Raw genomic sequence first — 16,297 nt, forward strand, 5'->3', positions numbered from 1 at the left:
ACAGGATGTTTTTGAGAGGTAAAAATCACCATTGCTGAAGTTCTAGGTAGTTTTTACACATGAGGAAATAAGTGGTTTTGGCTTCCTATTACATCCACAACAAGAATACTTCCTTATCCGAACTCGAACATAAGGTGAATCTCATGAAAGCAAAGCCAGGTCACATACACAACCAGTCAAAAGTTGTGAAATATTTTTAGTATTTAAAATAACTGCTTTTTATTTGAATATATTTTAAAATGTAATCTATTCCTGCGATCAAAGCTACATTTTCAGCATCAATACTCCAGTCCTCAGTGTCACATGATCCTTCAGAAATCATTTTAATATGCTGATTTGCTGTTCAAGAACATTTTTATTATTATTATCAATATTTAAAACAGCTGAGTATATTTTTTCAGGATTCTTTGATGAATAGAAAGATCCAACGATCAGCATTTATCTGAAATAAAAAGCTTTTGTATTATAGAATTATAGAAATTAATACTTTTATTTAGCAAGGATGCTTTAAATTAATCAAAAGTGATGATAAAGACATTTATAATGTTACAAAAGATTTTCATTTCAAATAAATGCTATTTTTCTGAACTTTCTGTTTATCAAAGAAACCTGAAAAAATTCTACACAGATGTTTTCAACATAATAATAAATGTTTTTGAGCAGCAAATCAGAATATTAGAATGATTTCTGAAGGATCATGTGACTGGAGTAATGATGCAAAAAATTCAGCTTTGACATCACAGTAATAAATTATATTTTAAAATATATTCAAATAGAAATCAGTTATTTTAAATAGTATAGTAAATTTTTCTCAGTTTTACTATTTTTGCTGTACTTTGGATCAAATAAATGCAGGCTTGGTGAGCAGAAGAAACTTAAAAAAAAAACGTTAAAACTTTACTGTTCAAAAACATTTGACTGGTAGTGTAAAAAAAATAAAAAGTAAATTAAATTCTTAAAAAAAAATAGATCATTATAATGCTAATGGCACAGAAATAACACACCTCTCCTTTTTTTTTAGCATTATGATGTTATTTTCATGTCAGTAAAGCACATTTGTAATATCAAACCTTTTTTTTTTTTTTTTTTTTTTTTTTACTTGAAATTTATTTGTAATTCCAATTATATTCGATTGAGTATACTACAATAATTTCTCACTTTTAATTTTGGGGTAAAATATGACACAAACTAAAATTATTATCCTTAAAACATTTCACTTCCCTAAAGTAAAAAAAAAAAAAAAAATCAAGACATGCTCCTTAAATTCAAAAGGGCATGTGTTTGAATTCAGTCATTGTGGTGTAAAATAAGATAAAGATATAAATAAGACATGAGAAAATGAGAGCGGAAGACGTGTAACAGCATTAAAGTGGAATATAATGATGCTACGGAATGAGAATAAATGACGTGACTTTTAGCATAAAACAAGTTAGCAATTATATCCGACCAATGAGGATGAACCAATGTTTGGTAAAAATATGGACCCTATAACACTTCAGTCATGCTAGATTCTTCTGCATTTCCACATTAACACGTGAGCTGTTGTGTATTCTTTTGATTGATTGATATTGATTGGTTTCAGTCATAAAATAATAAACTCTGGGTGCTCAAAGATTCTTCTGGGTATTATTTCATGATCACTGGCCCCTGTAGGATTAATGTGCGTGAAGTGAATGATTACGAAGCCATTTTAAGACACATAAAGATTTTGGATAGGAGTAAAGAAATACAAACTGAAAACAATTGACCTATAACTAGGATAACTCGGTGAATCTCAAAAAAAGTGTCCATATCGTATTTCACACAAAATCAAGAGGAAAAATAAGAAATTACATTTTGCATAAGGAAAAACAATAAAATTTTGGTATTGACACATTATTTGAGACAATTAAACACATTTTCATGCATGTAATGCAATGCATCCATTACAATGCATTTAGATTATATTCTCATTACTATAATACAATATTTTTTCCTAATTACCATCATAAATCCTGTAGTACATTTTTTATCTTCTACATACACTACCAGTCAAAAGTTTTTGAACAGTAAGATCTGTAATGTTTTTTAAAGAATTGCTCACCAAGCCTGCATTTATCTGACCCAAATATTACAGCAAAAGCAGTAATACTGTGAAATATTTTTACTATTTAAATAACTGCTTTGTATTTAAATATATTTTAAAATGTAATTTATTCCTGTGATCAAAGCTAAATTTTCAGCATCATTACTCCAGTCTTCAGTGTCACATGACCCTTTAGAAATCATTCTAATATGCTGATTTGCTGTTCAAGAAAAAAATATATTATTATCAATATTTAAAACAGTTGAGCACATTTTTTCAGGATTTCAAAAAGATCTAAAGATCAGCATTTATCTGAAATAAAAAGCTTGTAGCATTATACACAACCCCATTGAAAAGCTTAGAGACTTGGGCCTGAAAAATTCTACTCAGCTGTTTTCAACATAATAATAATAAATGTTTTTTGAGAAGCAGATCAGAATATTCGAGTGATTTCTGAAGGATTATGTGACTGGAGTAATGATGCTCAAAATTCAGCTTTGAAATCACAGAAATAAATTACATTTTAAAATATATTCAAATAGAAAGCAGTCATTTTAAATATAGTAAAATATTTCAAAATTGTACTATTTTGCTGTACTTGGTAAACAGAAGAGACTTCTTTAAAAACATTACAAATCTTACTGTTCAAAAACATTTGACTCATAGTGTAAAAGAAATGAGAATTGGAGTTTAAAGTATGCTTAATTGTTAAGAATATAATATAAAAAATAACATAATAAAAAAGCACCCTTGTGATTTAAGGTTGAAATAAGATGTGGATACGCTGTTGACATGTTTTGTGAGATTCACCTTTATATTAGCTGGACCCAATGTTTGTATTGCACATGATCTGTCTCTATGTTTTTCCCCCACAAAAAAATAAAATAAAATAATGAAATAAAATTCAAAAAAGACTAAATAAAACAATGACATCTCATATTCAGATCTGCAGTACGAGCCCAGCGGCAGATATGTTGTCTCCTCCCCCAGCAGTCTGGTACACCTCAGTGCACACCAGCACAGGAGCCACACAAATCTCATAGCCGTTCTCATCCCAGCAGGAAACGGGTCGAGACTCCTGAAGCGGAATTCTCTGACTTCCTTCTTGCCTGCTAGTAGAGAACGATTCATCCATGATCAGCCGTGCTTTACTGAGATCGATGTCCGGCGAGCCGCAGACGTGACGATTGGCTGTCAGAGATGCTTTGGCTGTGGCTGACATGGTGTTCTTCCACTTGGAGCCACGTTTGACGATGATGGCCTGGAAAGCTAATGTGTGGACGTGAAGACGTGTAAGCGGCCGTCCCGTACCGGCCTCCTGGTGGCGCTGGTTTACAAGGCGGTAGAGTTCTCGCATTTGGTCCAGCACGATAGCTACGCGTGGGTTGGGGTCGGAAAGCACAGTCAAGTTACTGCCACGGAAAAGGCTGAGGAGATTGGGCAGCTCTTGCTCGTTCATGCCCAACGAGTCAGCGTGAGGAAGAACAAACTCTAGGAGATCTGACATCAGACTTTCATCGACGAAGCTGGCCATTTCAAAATGGACAGCGGTCTGCGGGGACGCAGAGGATAACATCGTAGCCAGCTTTCCCAGCAGAGCCTCACGCTCTCCTAGAGGAAACAGACAGTAGAATCTCTTAAAGAGACAGTTCATCCAAAAATTAAAATTGTGTTATTAATTACTCACCCTCATGTCGTTCCAAACCTGTAAGACCTCCATATTTTTGATTAAATCCAAGAGTTTTCTGACCTTGCATAGACAGCAATGCAACTACCACATTCAAGGACCAGAAAGGTAGTAAGGATGTTAAAATAGTCCATGTGACATCAGTGGTTCAATCCTAATTTTATGAAACTACGAGAATACTTTTTGTGCGCAAAAAAACAAAAATAACGACTTTATTAAACAATTTCTTCTATTCTGTCAGTCTTCGATGTACACTAGAGATACGCAGTATACCGTTACTGGAAAAATACCAGTATATAATTTATTTGAAATGGTTCGATACTATAATTTTGACCAATTCTGTATTTTATACGCTGCTGTTCCAAAGTTCACCTGTAGGCGACAGTGCTTCCCAAATTGCTGTGAAACGGGTAAATGCGATGAATCAAACAGATGAAATTCCATCAACGCGCTCAAAACTAGTAAATAAAGACAACAGTAGAAGTGAAACAGCATTATTTTGCATACAAAACAGATGACAAAGGTGAACGACCTGACCTTACTGCACTTGTATGCAAGCTTTGCTATAGACGTTTTTCCTGAATGCAGAAGTCACGCCTGACTTTAAACTTGAAGAATGCTTTGCATTTCCGGTCTCCAGTGTTTCTAGTCAAATTAGCTTATATTCTGATCCGATCATTTAATGTTAAAGGGGTCATCGGATGCCCATTTTCCACAAGCTGATATTCTTTAGGGTCTTAATGAAAAGTCTATAATATACTTTGGTTAAAAATTCTCAATGGTTTTGTAAAACAACACCCTTTTTACATTGCTAAAATCAGCTCTGCAAAAATCATCTCATTCTGGTCGAGGCTTCATTAAATGCAAATGAGCTCTGCTCGCCCCGCCCCTCTCTTCTGTCTGTGGAGTGACGAGCATGTTTAGCCACATTTAGCCACATTTACCTGCTAAACTTGCTAACTAGCACATTATTAGGAAAGGCGATCGCAAAGATTCATTAAAAAAAAACACTTATACTTACTTCTGCTGTAAGTGAAGCTGAATCACAAATGATTTGCGCGAAGATAGACGGATATATGTAGATCGGGACCCACATTTCCTTCACAAACAAACATAATCTACTGCATCTTCAGCGGCTCAGATGTCGGGAGTAAATGACGACCACTATGTTCATTATTACATCCAGCAACACAACACCTCAATCGCTCAATCGGAGATATTCTTGTCTAACTTACATCCCTGCTCCGGCATCGAAACAAAAAGGATGGACTGTGACAGCTGATCTAAGGTAAGAGCTCAAGTCAATCAACTATCGTGGGAGCGGCCTCTGTCGGTGTGACCCCACAACGACAGGCATCTGAGAACGGCTCAATTTGAAAAAGGGGATATTATTTTTACAGATTAATTAAAAACCACTGCATGGATTTTTATCATTATAGGGTAGATGTGTACATACACTGCCAACACACATTAATGTTCAAACAGCATGTAAAAGTGAACTTAACATCCCATGACCCCTTTAAACCTAGTAAAATGTTTTTAAAAAGCTCCACAGCGCCATCACTTTGCAATGTCGCAATGACCGTCATTTGTCAGTGCCTCACTCTTCAAAGTTTAATGAGTGTGTAGATGACACAGAGCTGCAGATGTTAGAACAGATGGACGCTATTTGAATGGGTTCCTATGGAAACCGGAACAGAAGTTAAAATTCGTAATGGCGGCGCTCATCGTTTACTCAGGAAAAAGGTCTACAAATCATGTGTTGCCAAAGGAGGCAATGCCAAGCATTTGTCATTTGTCACTTACTCATCCTGATCTTTAACGCGAATTTAGAGATTGACAGATGAGTGCATCATTCATCAATTCAGTTTTAATTAAGTTTTATTTACAACTGATCAACGCACAAACCTAAGATATGATAGAGTAAACACGAAACCTCAAATGACACGCTAGAACAAGTTTAGCTTTGGTTACATGATATTTGCACTTGCATTTCAAACAATCAAATTTTAATTGAATTTGAATGAAGCAAGAGTTTTGCTATATTAATTTTAGTATCAGCAATAAGAAGGGAATGTTTCTACCGCACCGCCGACCGCTTATATGAAGCAACCAAGAGAGCGCAAGAAAGATTTATATTTAATGTTTTTTCTTTCTCTGAGTCTGAAATCTGCAAAACAGAGAGAGAGAGAGATAATAATGTGATTTTGAATACTTTGACTGCTAGAATAACTCTTTAAAGTAAAGCAAACTTTGTTAAAATTCATTAGGTAAGCTGACCTAAAAGTATTACAGCACTTATTAATCTAGGTCAATAATTAGTTGTAAATGATACATGAACTAATACATGTTTAGTATGTTAACATTACTTATTAAACTGTTTTCAATTCACTTATCTTTTGAGGCTGGTTATTAGTATTTAGTATCGGTACCTAGGTATCACATTCTGTTATCGTACCAAAGCCAAAATTATGGTATCGAACCATCCCTAATGTACGTGTCAGTTGTGTTGCAGTCAATGCAGGGTCAGAAAGCTCTTGGATTTCATCAAAAATATCTTAATTTGCATTACGAGGATGAAAGTCTTTCAGGTTTGGAACGACATGAGGGTGAGTAATTAATGACAGAATTTTCTAGGGCTGCCCCCTAATAGTTGACTAACTGTTATAGACGAGAACAGGCTTGGTCAAACAATATTTTATTAATCGCTTAGTCTGAGGGGGAAAAAATCCACAGGAAGTGGCGCAGTCACGCAGTCCATGACGGACAGATCGTTAACGGCTGGTCTGTGTGGTAATACAGTACACTGAGCAGGACATCCAAACGCTTGTCTATCTTTCATCAACGTCAAATATGGCTTTTCTCCTAAAATATGTTTACGTGGTCACTCAACGTTAATGTTAACCTCACATGCTCACTGCATTACAGATGAAGGCGCTGGTCCGATCACTTGCTCTTAAAATACTGTCATTTTTGCTCATACAGAAAAGAGTAATACATCTTTCGAATTTGTAAAGACTCTGTCTATTGTGTGCACTCACAATAACAACAAAACGTTGTGCTTTTGTAAAATAATGAAGGAAAACAGGATGCGCTTTCTGCCGTCTCGGTCTCTGTGAACTTGAGTGAGTCAATTCAAAACTCTGTGCATTCTTGCCTTACAGGCATGAAAAAATATATCAATAGAGAGTAAAATGCCGACATTGAATGCGATTAGTCAACTAATGCTTAAAATCAACGATTACTAGTCGACCAGAAAAATCTTTAGTCAAGGGCAGCCCTAGAATTTTCATTTTTGGGTGAACTATCCCTTTAAACAATACAGCAAAAACACAGATTTTCATGTTAAAGGGTTAATGAAACATTTAGAGTGAAGTATACTGGGGAAAAATGGTGCAGAAACATATTCACTGTAGTTTAGCTACACACTTCACTTTTAATGTTCTAGTTACCAAGCAGAAGCAGAGACATTTTACAGCAAATATTATTAATAGCAAATTTCCTCTAGGGTAAACAGAAAAGAGAAGCAAAGAAAACAAAATCACTTGAGTGCTACGAGTTGTTACAGTCTGTCTACTTTCCCAGGGCAGCTGGGAAAACATGCTGATCTAACCATGTGACAGTACAGAGTTAGTTTAGCTCCAAACTGCCACTGATCCACATACAGGCTGACGTTTATAATAATTAAATACCTGTACATGAATAAAAAGTTTCATATTGTTATTTAAAAGTGTTATTAAAGGGATAGTTTAGCCAAAAATGAAAATTCTGTCATTAATTACTCACCCTTTCTCACCCTTTATGTCATTCCAAACCCGTGACCCTGTCCATGCAGGGTCAGAAAGCTCTCAGATTTCATCAAAAATTTCGTAATGTGTGTCTTACGGGTTTGAAACATCACGAGGGTGAGTAATTAATGACTGAACTATCCCTTTAAAAAAAGTGTGGCTTCTTTACATACCCCGTTTGAAAGGGAAGCTGTCCATCATCTGTAGCCCTCCTACAACAAGCAGATCTGGTTTGAAGCTGTTCAGCTTCTCCTGAAATTGCTCCATGGAGTCCAGATATGGATTATGATCATCACTATGGACAATATACCTACAGCATTGACGAAAAAACATTTCAAATGCTTACAGAAAAGTTTAGATTGAAAGTACAGTAAAGATTAAAAAAAAAAAAAAAAAATCTGAAAGTAGATCAGCGTAATGTTAACTGACCTATTGGCTCTTCGGGAGGTGTATGGCCCCCATGTGGCACCTGTGGGATACTCCAGGATCAAGTGGATGTCTGGCTCATCCAATGTGTTTCCAGCCACTGAGGAGAAATAAGATAATTCATTGCAATGAAAAATATAGAAGACAGATGTAGCAAGCAAAAAAAATACTTTAAAATGAGTTAATTAATTCTCCTTTTTTGTCTTAAGTAGCACGGGTATATTTGTAAAAATAGCCAAAAATACATGGTATGGGTCAAAATGATCAATTTTTCTTTTATGCCAAAAATCATTAGGATATTAAGTAAAGATCATGTTCCATGAAGATATTTTGTAAATGTCCTACCGTAAACATATCAAAACTTAATTTTTAAATAGTAATATGCATTACTAAGAACTTCAATTGAACAACTCTAAAGGTGATTTTCTCAATAATTTTTTTGCACCCTCAGATTGCAGATTTTCAAATAGATGTATCTCAACCAAATATTGTCCTAACCATAAATCAATGGACAGCGTATTTATTCAGCTTTCAGATGTATAAATGGCAATTAAAAAAAATGGACCCTTATGATTGGTTTTGTGGTCCAGGGTCACATTTAAGAAAAAAAAATATGATTTTTAAAATGTTCTTGTTATATTTACAATATTGAATAGAAAAGGCTTTTTAGCATAAAGCTGAACGTAAGAACATTACAGCACCTGTGATACGCTGTGAAAGAATATCTGTGAAATCGGTGCTGAAACTGCCCCCTAAAAGCACATCACATCCTTCCAGCGCCATCCTGCTGGCCATGACAGGTGCATTTCCTCCTATTGACCACCTGTTTCCTGGTAACTCTCGAGAAGCCTCTACCAGCTCACTGAAGAGTGTGTCATTCATCACAAACCTCCTATGGAAAACAGAAAAAACTTGTCAGCAGTACAACAAACACAGGTGGGGCCTGACGGTAGCAGATCTAGTCTGTTAATACAAGGCTGCAGGCTCAGTGCTATGAAGTGCTATGATTCCAAACCTGTTTATATTAATCACCATCCTGTTTTGCACCTTCAAGTCAAACATTTAAAGAGTTGTTGTTCTTTCCATGTCACTTTGGATGAAACAAAGTATTACGAATAGTCACTAACAAACTAAAAATATCAAAATATGCATACATTTGTGTAGAAACACCAATCAACATTAGCTAGCTTCTTCATTCTTTGTTCTAGATTTATTGACCTTAGAGACAGCTATTAATCCAGTTCATATTTTTGGCTCAGCAGTATCTAATTATTTGGTCTTCCAAAAAGAAACATTAAACAGCATCTACAACTCATTTTACTTCAGAAAAGTGACTTTTCTAAGTGAAACAGGATCAGAATTGCCAGGTTTTCATTAAAATGCTGCCCAATTGCTAGCCCAACTGCATTTCGAGGAGGGTCTGCATTTCAGGGGATAAATATCACATTACTGGGGTCGCTTCAACCTGCGGACATGAAAAACAACCTGGCACCAGTGTTAAAGTAGCCCAATTCCGCAGGAAAAATGTTCATGTCTTTCTTTCTTCAGTCGTAAAGAAACTGTGTTTTTTCAGGAAAACATTTCAGGAGTTCTCTCCATATAATGGACTGATATGGTGCCCCGAGTTTGTTGCGGTTGTAAACGATCCCAACCGAGGAATAAGGGTCTTATCTAGTGAAATGATCAGTTATTTTCATTTAAAAAAAAAAAAATGCAATTTTTAAATACTTTTTTAATCTCAAATGCTCTTCTTGTCTTGCTCTCCCTGAACTCTGTGTATTCTGACTCAAGACAGTTAGGGTATGTCGAAAAACCATTTCAAAGTTTCGACCCAGTCTTTGCAAAGTGAACATGCAAAGAACATGCAAACCCTTAACAAAAAAGGTAAAACAGAGACATAGGACGATTTCGAAGTTTCAAGTTTTTTGACATACCCTTACTGTGTCTTGAGCTAGAATACACAGAGTTCAGGGAAAGTAAGACAAGATGAGCGTTTGACATTAAAAAGTATACAAATTTTCATATTATTTTTATGAAAATAACCGATCGTTTCGCTAGACAAGACCCTTCTTCCTCGTCTGGGATCGTTTACAACCACATTTGGGATCGTGGGCACCATATCAGTCTATTATATGGAGAAAACTCCTAAAATGTTTTCCTCAAAAAACAGAATTTCTTTAGAACTGAAGAAAGAAAGACATGAACATCTTGGATGACAAGGGGGTGAGTAAATTATCTGTAAATTGTTGTTCTAGAAGTGGACTTCTCCTTTAACCAAACATAAGTGTAAAAGCAATTTTCACTGCATTTAATTATAAATCAACCATTTGTTTATGTTTGGACTTTTGTCTTTCTTTCTGCAGTCATAAAGAAATATGTTTTTTGAGAAAAACATTTCAGGAATTATCTCCATACAGTGGATTTCAATGGTGCCCCCAAGTCTGAACTTCTAAAATGCAGTTAAAATGCAGCTTCAAATGGCTCTAAACGATTCCAGCCAAAACGATTGATCATTTTTTTAAACTGACAATTTATGTACTTTTTAATCTTTTTAACCTGTGATGCGCATATGTAGTCAGTGTAATCCGGGTCAATACAGTTAGGGTATGTCGGAAAACTCTCATCTCGTTTTCTGCTTCAATTTCAAAATTGTCCTTCATCGCTGTTTTACCTTTTTTTTTTTTTTTTACTTTTTTTGTTAAGGGTGTTTGATATTCTTTGTATGTTCACTTTGTAAACACTGGGTCGGTACTTCTGCAGCGATGTAGGATGATTTTGAAGTTGGGTAAGAAATGAGATGGGAGTTTTTCGACATACCCTAACTGTCTTGAAACGGTCTTGAGGTTAAAAGTATATAAATTGTCAATTTGTTTCGAAAATGACCGATCATTTCACTAGATAAGACATTTTTTCCTTGGCTGGGATCATTTAAAACCCTTTGAAACTGCATTTTGGAAGTTCAAACTTGGGCGCACCATTGAATTCCACTATATGGAGAAAAATCCTAAAGGAATATAATTTCTAATCGGCTGAGGAAAGAAAGACATGAACATCTTAGAAGACAAGGGGGCGAATACATTACCGGTAAAGTTTTGTTCTGGAAGTGAACTACTCCTTTAAAAGCCTCTTTAGCTGAAAAGAATGAAAAGAAAAACTCCATTCTGATCTGTTATCTAGAGAACAAATTCACCACTCAATCCCAACATGTGATAACCACAAGCACTCGTGTCTCCAAACGCTTCTGCGTCGTTTTGGCAGTAGTAGCTGTAAATGACACTCCATTCAGACACGGCTTAAACAGCACTATGCAGCGTCTCAACATAACTGCAATGTTATCTTGAGAAGCCTGTCATTCCGCTCTCAAGTGTGAATTCTCCAGCAGAACACAGCTGCCATATTGCCAGCACAACAAAACTAAGAAGGTCTGACACATTTCAGACCTTCTTTTCAAAATTTAAAGAAACAGTTCACTCAGTGATGAACATTCCATGAACATCTGCACACTCCAAGATGTAGATGAGCTTGTTTTTTCATCAGAACAGACTTGGATTTAGCATTAATTACATCACTTGCTCACCAACGGATCCTCTGGAGTGAATAGGTGCCGTCAAAATCAAAGTCCAAACAGCTGACAAAAGCATCAAAATAATCTACAAGTAATCCACACCACTCCATTCCATCAATTTATGAAAAACTGCATGTTTATAAGAAATAAATCCATCATTAAGGCGTTTTAACTTTAAACTCCAAGCCAAAATGGAGTCTATAATCCATAACAATGCTTTCTTTCAGTAAAAAAGTCAATTCCCTGTTGTCCTCTCACATCAAAATCCACCAACATATTCGTTTAGAAAAGCTCTGGACTCTTTTTGCTTGCAAACAGTGCATATTCTCTCACATTTTCAATGGAAAAGCAATATTATGGATATAGAACTCATATTTAAGCAACGGTTTTGAATTATGGATTTGTTCCTTGCAAACACTAAGCTTTTTGCTTCATAAGATGTTAACTGATAGACTGGATTCATGTGGATTACTTGTAGATTGTTGTGATGTTTTTATCAGCTGTTTGGACTCATTCTGACGGCACCCATTCACTGCAGAGGATCCATCGTTGAGCAAGTGATGTACTGAATACTGATACTGATACTGAATTTCTCCAAATCTGCTGAGAAACAAACTACATCTGGGAAGGCCTGAGAGCAAGTACATTTTCAGCAAAATTTCATTTCTGGATTAACTATTTCTTATCAATATTTCTTATCATTTCATTAATGTGACACTTGGTTACACAATGTTGTTACCTGTGTGAACTTGTGGGGAACTTGAGACCAGTTAATTAGTTTTAATTCCAACTGTTCCAACTAATCCAAAATGGAAGTCTGCAATCAGTTAAGCTATGTAAACTTGTAAAACAGTTCAATTGACCCTGTTTCAAATCAAATAAATCACAACAGCTGTATTGTGCTACATTGCGCAATCTTTATGGTCCTGACGGCTTTGCAGACATGCTTGAACGGATCTCACTTACTCTGAAGCGGCTCCGGGGGAGAAAAAGTAAGCGAAACTCTGTGCCAGCTGCTCTGCGTTCTCTATGTAGTCGTGGTGGAGGGGCTGGTCTGTTGGTTTCAAGCCCATTTTGTTTAGCAGACTCACTCCATCGACTATGATATCCACACAGCCGCCAAAACCTGATAAGAGACAGTGTGATGACACAATAATCTAACGTTAATTCAATCTTTGAGCTTCCAACAAAACGTAAATTTCAGGTCATACAATATCTGAACAAACTGGATTAGATGCCGTGCATAGCTGGCCAAAGCAAGGCGAATGAGGTGATGCAACAGAATGACAGGTATCATGGTTTAAATATAGATAATGGCTGTGATACCACAGACCAGTTTAAATGAGGAAATGCACATAGAACTGACTGTTTATCAGTCCAGTTAACAAAGATTGAATCAAAAGTCTAGAAAAGACAGACCTTTTTGCATTGACTGTACTGCATGCAACAAATACAAAAATTCCATTGCATTTGGCTGTGTATGTGACTCAGGTTAATGATTGAAGACTTTTGGTAAACAAGGCCTAAACCTGATTGTCAAAGTTGTTTTACCTTACAAGCACTCAGCACTTGTTACTAGAGTGTAAACCAACAAAAAAGAATGCAAAACTAACATGCAAAATAGAAGCACAAGCTTGTTTCTAAAAGATAACAATCCTCAGAAGCAGAACAAGCCATATTATCAGATAAAATAGTGACTGTGCAGTTGCAGGCAGGAAACATCAGTATCAAGGTGCCAAAATGAACATAACAAATTAGCTATTACTAGTTAAAATCTGTGTTATTTAGTATCACTGGGATGCTATTATAATTTCATATTTTAATAATAATATTTTGATTATGTTTTTATTTATATTATCACTTTAGTTGTGTTTTTGTGATTTATATATATATATATATATATTTTTTTTTTTTTAAATATGTCAGTTTTTATACAGTTTATATACAGTTTTTATTCTTTTTTATTTCAGTTTTAGTTATTTTAGTACATAAAAGAAACATTTCCTTGGCAACTAGATAAAATAAAATAAGTTAAATTTCATTTTATTTCAGGTAAAGTTTATTTTATTTTAAGTAAATAAATTTTATGGTTTTAGCATAATAACCTTCATTAAAATGAATAATTATCAGTGTATTGTAAATAAGTTATAACTAATACATTTAAGTCATACAACTAAAAAGCAATACACATATACATATTATTACATTAAATTAGTATAATTATTAATTTAAAAAAACAACTTTATTGCATAAACTAGTTAGTAACACTTTACAATAAGTTGTCATTTGTTAACATAAGTTAATGTATTAAATAACATGAACAAATAATGAACAATACATTTATTACACTATTTATTAATCTTTGTTAATATTAATTAAGAAAAATATAGTTGTTTGTTCATGTTATTTCAAAGTGCATTAACTAATGTTAACAAACACAACTTATTTTTAATAATGCATTAGTAAATGCTAAAATTAACATTAAGATTCATAAAATGTTGAAGTACAAGTCAAAATAAATTAAAAAATAGATTCAAGTAACATTATGCATGCAAAATTGCATGAATATGCAATGCATACTTAAACCAGAAGCTGCAAATCTATCATTTAAAAGTATTATTATTGTATTATTATTATTTAAATTAGTTAAAACGTTTATTATTTAATACTTTATTATTAAAGTTCTTTAATAACTATTACCTAATTTTATAAAAAAAAAAATAATAATAATCACAGCGAAATATTATTATATCAATTAGATATTCTGAACTTTGAGAACTGCAGAATGTATTCCAACCAAGCCTATGCATTGATATATCATTATTTGTTGCATGCTGTTAAGTGCACTTAAAAGTCTGTACCTATGGCCACTCGCGGTCTGGACACGCTGTTCATGCCCACTTTTCGCTCTGCGCGCAGCAATGAAGACAGAACCGCGTCCAGCCTGTCGTCCAGAACCGAACTGTCCGGAGATCGGAACCAATACGCCACCAACACCACTGCAAGTGACAAAAATGAGCCATATTTAACACCAGAGCGCAGCTCAATGGCCATTGCAGATGTATGAACACACTCCTGCCTCCTCTCTTTCTTCCTGAGCGAGTATGTGATGATGAATCAGGGGTCGGATGTTTTTTTCTGCTTTAGAAATAGAAGAGGGTAGAACGGCGTGAGTAATCAAACAAGCGGAGCTGAGCAAATGATGAAATATTCAAATAATAATTTTATCTTTTTTTTTTTTTTTAATTTTCACTCTGTGCTATCACTTTAAAACTTATCAAATGTCTTTGTCATTTAGGTATCAAATTAATTATTACTGTTCAGACCGCTATTGAAATACCACGTAGACACGCTGTCACGTGGTAGGTGTTACTTTTCTCCGCGCTATTTGAATGGACCAATCACAACAGTTGATGATTACCCGATAAGGTTTTTATAATCATTTATAGAGATTATTTTACTGCACATTTGCATGTTATGGTAAAAAGGTAGATGTAATATATTTAAATGATTGTAGTGCACAATGTGTGCATTTCTCCAATAAGGAAAAAAACGTTCTGAGATTAGAATGGGAGTTAATGGGATTTTTGAGCCGCTTTGCGCCACCTAGAGGTGTAAACGTTGTGTACATTCCGGCCAATGTCACTTTTCTCTCACTGGCTCAAGTAAGACGCGTTTCAAAATAAAAGTTCAACATCTAATTTGTTTCAAAATAAAAGTTAAACATTTAATTAATTACAGACTACTACGTATTATACATATTAACTATTTAAAAACTTAATAGGACACTAAATGTTTTTTTAATTGTACTGTTGTTGCAGATTTTACAAACAGGCATTAAATGTGATATTCCTCCTCAAATGGATTGTGCTTGACTCAGCAAACAGCCTGACATGAATATATCTGGTTTCAGTGTAACTACATCTCATTCATGTGGCAGAGCTATACATAAACAGAGAGTTAAATATTTACAGACGGACTAGAGTGTTATATTTCTGCATGGATATGCTTATAGGATAGTTTCTGGTATTTGCTTTGTCCAGTGTTGACTTCAGTTGATTGCTACAGTTATGCCTCATGTGATAGATAGATAGATATGCAAGTGCACGCCAGTTATTTTCAAACTTTATTATAATTTAAAAACAATGTATTTCCAAGAGAATGCATGGAATAAGTTACTCATTTTGTCTTTTTCTTCTCATTTGATTAAAGGTAAAATACAAAACATTGCAAGGTATAAAAAGAAAGAAGGAAAAATGTCTATATTACAAAGTGTTATAATTTAAATACTATATTTGTTACCTGATATACCTTAAACGTGAACAATTACAACATCAAAACAAGCTTCAATTAAAGTCACCTTCATTTTTTTGTCCTACAACACATGCCAGTAATCATTTTCAAGTACAAAACAGTAATACTTTTAAAGTAATAAAATAATATGTTCTGAATATCTGCCATTTCTTTAGCCGACAATAGGTAAAACATCTTTGTCATTGCATCAGAAGTCTGGAAACATACAGGACATCTTAACATGAGATTATCTGCAATACTAAAAGAAGAAAAAACAATATGGATGCATATTTCAGTCACTGAAGAACTCATCCTGTTGATAAAACTAAATAGCTAGCATTTCAATAGCATTTCTGTTTTGAAATTATAGATAAAAGAAAAACCTTCAGACGTGTTATGTTTGCATTTGTTTGTGGTTACAATAATTATGTTTTTCCATTAAAGCATTAAAACAAGCAGTCTATTGTTAACAG

At 34.5% G+C, this 16,297-nt stretch overlaps 1 protein-coding gene across 1 annotated transcript; it reads right to left on the minus strand.

Moving 5' to 3' along the window:
• Positions 1–1,071: 1,071 nt before the first annotated feature.
• adpgk2 (ADP-dependent glucokinase 2) lies at positions 1,072–14,640 on the minus strand. Its single transcript, XM_051133020.1, has 6 exons — positions 14,393–14,640; positions 12,498–12,657; positions 8,668–8,858; positions 7,970–8,066; positions 7,714–7,850; positions 1,072–3,676 (listed from the first exon to the last, which is right to left on the minus strand). Exons 1-6 carry the CDS (start codon positions 14,583–14,585, stop codon positions 3,006–3,008), a joined length of 1,449 nt encoding a protein of 482 aa, XP_050988977.1. The 5' UTR covers positions 14,586–14,640; the 3' UTR covers positions 1,072–3,005.
• Positions 14,641–16,297: the final 1,657 nt, after the last annotated feature.

This window comes from Labeo rohita, chromosome 17 (genome assembly GCF_022985175.1).
Source record: "Labeo rohita strain BAU-BD-2019 chromosome 17, IGBB_LRoh.1.0, whole genome shotgun sequence".
Classification (NCBI taxonomy): Eukaryota; Metazoa; Chordata; class Actinopteri; order Cypriniformes; family Cyprinidae; genus Labeo; species Labeo rohita.